Source organism: Propithecus coquereli, unplaced genomic scaffold, assembly GCF_000956105.1.
Source record: "Propithecus coquereli isolate 6110/MARCELLA unplaced genomic scaffold, Pcoq_1.0 Scaffold349, whole genome shotgun sequence".
Classification (NCBI taxonomy): Eukaryota; Metazoa; Chordata; class Mammalia; order Primates; family Indriidae; genus Propithecus; species Propithecus coquereli.
The window spans coordinates 1,223,896-1,228,001 of record NW_012149163.1 but is presented as its reverse complement, the minus strand read 5'-3'; the positions used below and the strand labels follow the sequence as shown (position 1 = coordinate 1,228,001).

Genomic DNA, 4,106 nt, shown 5'->3' with positions numbered 1-4,106 from the left:
TTATTTCCAAAGGTCCTCCTGTCTGGGAGTCACATCCTCTGATATGAGGAAGTGATGCCAGCGGAGCCTTCCTCCGGCTGTTTAAGACGTTTCAGTGTACGCACGTTCTCTTTCTCTTTGTGAAGGTAAACACGGCCTCCCCCCTTCAGAGACCACAGCCATGGTGGAGCACATAAATGCCAAGTGTCCCAGCCTGGAGTTCGTGGGGCTGATGACCATAGGAAGCTTTGGGCATGATCTTAGTCAAGGACCAAATCCAGACTTCCAGGTACCGAGGGGTCAGGGGAGACGGCTCGTGTGCTAATAACGTGCTGAATGCCGTCGCCAGCCCGCTGCTGTGACCAGCTGCAGAGGCACCCACGTGCTGCTCGGCCACATCCTAACCCTCTTCCTGCCTCTTCTCGGAAGGAAAAGGGAAGAACAGATGCCCCAAACCCCACAGACCTTTCTCAGCTCAATTTGAACTTGGCTAAAACACAGCCTTTAGAGAAAATGGATTCTTTCTTCCTCTCTTGGGACTACCCTCTCCAGGGTAGTTTTCTTGAAAGTGGGATAGTTTCTAAAAAACCCTTTCAGTAACTTGTGGAAATTTTGCCAGGCCTTGAAATCATGAGGCATGCTTAATCTTTGTCAGAGATGGTCGGATCCGGCCACTTTTCGGCGTACTCAGAGAGGGAAGGCAGGAGTGAAGTAGGTGTCACACTCGTCTTTTCGTCAGGTGCTGCTGTCCCTGCGGGAGGAGCTGTGTGCAAAGCTGCACATCCCCACCGACCAGGTGGAGCTGAGCATGGGCATGTCCGTGGACTTCCAGCACGCGGTGAGTGTCCTTCCAGTGGGCGTCCTGTCTGCCTCGCGCGGGGGGTCGGAAAGGCTGGAGCAGGAGCAGGTCTTGGCTGGAGAGACCTGTGCGATGCCTCGCGGTAGCTGCAGGGCTCCCAGCAGCAGTGGTTCTCGGCTCTTCTCACACCTCACCATTTCCCACACCACTTCTTTTTTGAAAAGAAATTTATAGAAATTATAGCCTGTCACCTAATTTTTAAAAACTTCATCTAATTCCCTAAATGTGCTCTCAAGGAAAATAAGAAATTAAGCTATAATGTTTTTAAAGGCATTTCATCATGTAAATGCTTGGGCATGGCTCCGGGACCGTAAATCCTGATGAAGCATCCGAGGCTGAATCTTAGGTACGGATTCACCCAGAATGCAGCGGCTGCACACGCACACTGGTTCAGGTGTGCTGGATTGGCAACTCAAACCCATGATTTTCTGGAGTAGTAAATAACTTGATAAAGTCCCCAAAATCAAAGTATAAACTTGCATTCCTGGAAAACTGTATGTATTAAAACAGTGAAAAAATACATTGCATTTATAAGTCAGATAGAATTCAATCCTGTGCTTAGAGAATTGCAAGGAGACTTTTTTCTTCTACTTGTCATTCTTCATACTAGCCTCTCGAGAGCCAGAATGGAGGCACAGCTTCGGCATTTGCTACATTTCGTTATTTTAAACTCAGTCCTCTCCACTTTCTCCTCTTTCCCACAGATTGAAGTAGGATCCACGAATGTCCGAATAGGAAGCACCATTTTCGGAGAGCGGGATTACTCAAAGAATCCTGCCCCGGACAAGTCCGCAGCAGACCTGAAGGCCCCGGAGGTGGCACAGGAACACTGAGCCGGGCAACAGCCAAGAAGACTAACTATGCACTAACCGAGATTTTCATTTTGGTATTCCCTGTGTCACTGCACAATCCTGCGCTCCTGTGACCTGGAGAGAGAGCGCTGACGATTACGTGTATTGATGGAAACCATCTGTACTTAGTCTCTGACAGGAAGTTCACTTCAAGCAGTGGCTTTGGATTGGATTTAAGAAATTCAGACATTTCTGCAGAGCAGACACCAAGTCAATAGCAAGGAATGGAGTTCAGTGTTGAATTCTGCCCAGGAGCACAAATCGATCCATGAATGCCTTTCCCAGGTTAAAATTTGCTCGTATACCTATCATCATGGAAGTCAGAGGGATTCCTGTTTTTCACCCCACTTTAACAGGAAGTTCCCTGGCTGGGCGTGGTGGCTCACACTTGTAATCCCAGCACTTTGGGAGGCCGAGGTGGGAGGATCACTTGAATCCAGGAGTTCGAGACCAGCCTGGGAAACATAGCAAGACTTCATCTCTACAAAAAAAAAGAAAGGAAACTCCCTATGGGTCGTAACTCTCTACAAACTCCTACTAAATCGTCTCAATTGCTGCTCTGGAACAAGGTGATTTCTGCCCGCAATTTCTCCCCTAGCCAGTAGATAGGTGAAGACATTCTCTACTCTGGAATGGCAGTACAGGTAACTTCAGGAAATGTCTCAAGTTAATTCTCCAAACACAAATCGTTGCTAACGTGAGTTTATGTCGTCAGCCACCCTGTGGTATTAACACTGAAATTACAGGAGTAACATGAGTAGGACTGGGCCTTTCTAACATCCTCCTGAAGGGGCCGGGCTTTGGGTTTTTTCTTTTGGGCCTTCCGTTGTTGGGATTTTATTGTTATCTCTTCTACCATAATCCTTTTTATGGTGACTGTTTAAATCCAAGACCCGTGAATTTCGTTACTCTTGAGAAATGAAAGATTCATTCAAAGCCATTTCAGGAACTTGGTTTCCACAAGCCCTGGCTTTGACATTCCTTTTCCTGAGAAGCACTTTCCAAGCACATTCATAGCTTCCCCATTATATTCCTAAGCCAGAATCTTGCCACCTTCTTGATTGTTAACAAGGTAGCAAGATCTTCAAAAACCAGAGAACACAGTTCTCCAGTAGTCATGACAGATGGCTGCAGTGGGTTGTTGATTTCCTACATGGCTTTTCCTCTTATTTATTCAAGCCCAGTCTTTTAGTTCTCTGAAATCACTTTCAGATCATGATGCTGCTGCTGAATGTACTTTTGTAAAACTTAAACCATCATCGCTCCTGTAGTGTTTTGCTCAAAGCCATGGTGTGATATGCCAGAGTCTATTAAATAAAAATGTGAGTTTGAATTATACCATCTGTGCCAATTACAAAGCAATTAAAAGATTTATTTTTCATGATCTAGTGTAGTGAGTACATGGACCAGGAGGGGGGCACTGAAGCCAGCGGGAAGCAGCTGTGCCCGTTTCTTGGCATCGTGCCATCCTGGCTTTGGCCGAAGGCTTCCCTTGGGTTACAGATGCAGCCAAAGCCACACCGTGGGTGAGAGACGGATTCTGAACTCCCAAGGGTGAGAAAGTGAAACATGGACGTTTTGGGGAATTACAAAAGTAGAAGTTACTTCTTACTGCAGGAAATTCTTTTGAATTGCCGCTAGGTGGCGACATTGGCTAACCTGAGGGGCAAGCGCTGGCGCTCCACCTCCAGCGACTTACCCTGCTAGGCAGAAATGGAGGAGGCCAGAAAGGACGTGACTTTCCCAGGTGGTACGGGTGACTCTTGCAGAGCCACTGGGTACCTTCAGCTCCCTCATTTCTTTGCTAGCTTGAGGGTGGCTGCAGAACCCTTCAGGAGAGCTGAAATGATTTGAGCAAGAAAGATATCTCTGGGCCGGGCGCAGTGGCTCACGCCTGTAATCCTAGCACTCTGGGATGCCAAGGCGGGAGGATCGCTTGAGCTCACACGTGCGAGACCAGCCTCAGCAAGAGCAAGACCCTGTCCTACTAAAAATAGAAAAAAAAAAATTAGCCGGGTGTGGTGGCGCACACCTGTAGTCCCACCTACTTGGGAGGCTGAGGAAGGAGGATCACTTGAGCCCAGGAGTTTGAGGTTGCTGTGAGCTAGGCTGAAACCACAGCACTCTAGCCCGGGCGACAGAGGGAGACTCTGTCTCAAAAAAAAAAAAAAAAAAAGATCACTCTGGCACATGCCTGGAGATTAAGGCAAAGCGGGGGAGGCCGAATCAAATCCAGACAAGAGAAGGAAACCAAAGTCCGTCCAGCGTGTCCACAGCAGGACGGGACCTTTTGCAGAGAGAAAATTAAGCCAGGTTGTGACGTCGTGTTTTGTTGCACGTGATGAGTGGCGGGTTGAGTTTCTCCCAGACTGTGATCAGAGCAGTGTTCCGGAGTTACAGCAGCATGCTCTCCCCCG

The 4,106-nt window shown here is 48.0% G+C and overlaps 1 protein-coding gene across 1 annotated transcript in view; it reads left to right on the top strand.

The window, feature by feature from the left end:
• PROSC (proline synthetase co-transcribed homolog (bacterial)) overlaps positions 1-2,098 on the top strand; it is a 41,492-nt gene extending 39,394 nt beyond the window's left edge. Inside the window, exons 6-8 of the mRNA XM_012651089.1 lie at positions 126-268; positions 719-817; positions 1,543-2,098. Coding sequence (XP_012506543.1) covers positions 126-268; positions 719-817; positions 1,543-1,671 — 371 coding nt within the window. The 3' untranslated portion in view covers positions 1,672-2,098. The remainder of the gene's footprint in view (positions 1-125; positions 269-718; positions 818-1,542) is intronic.
• Positions 2,099-4,106: the final 2,008 nt, after the last annotated feature.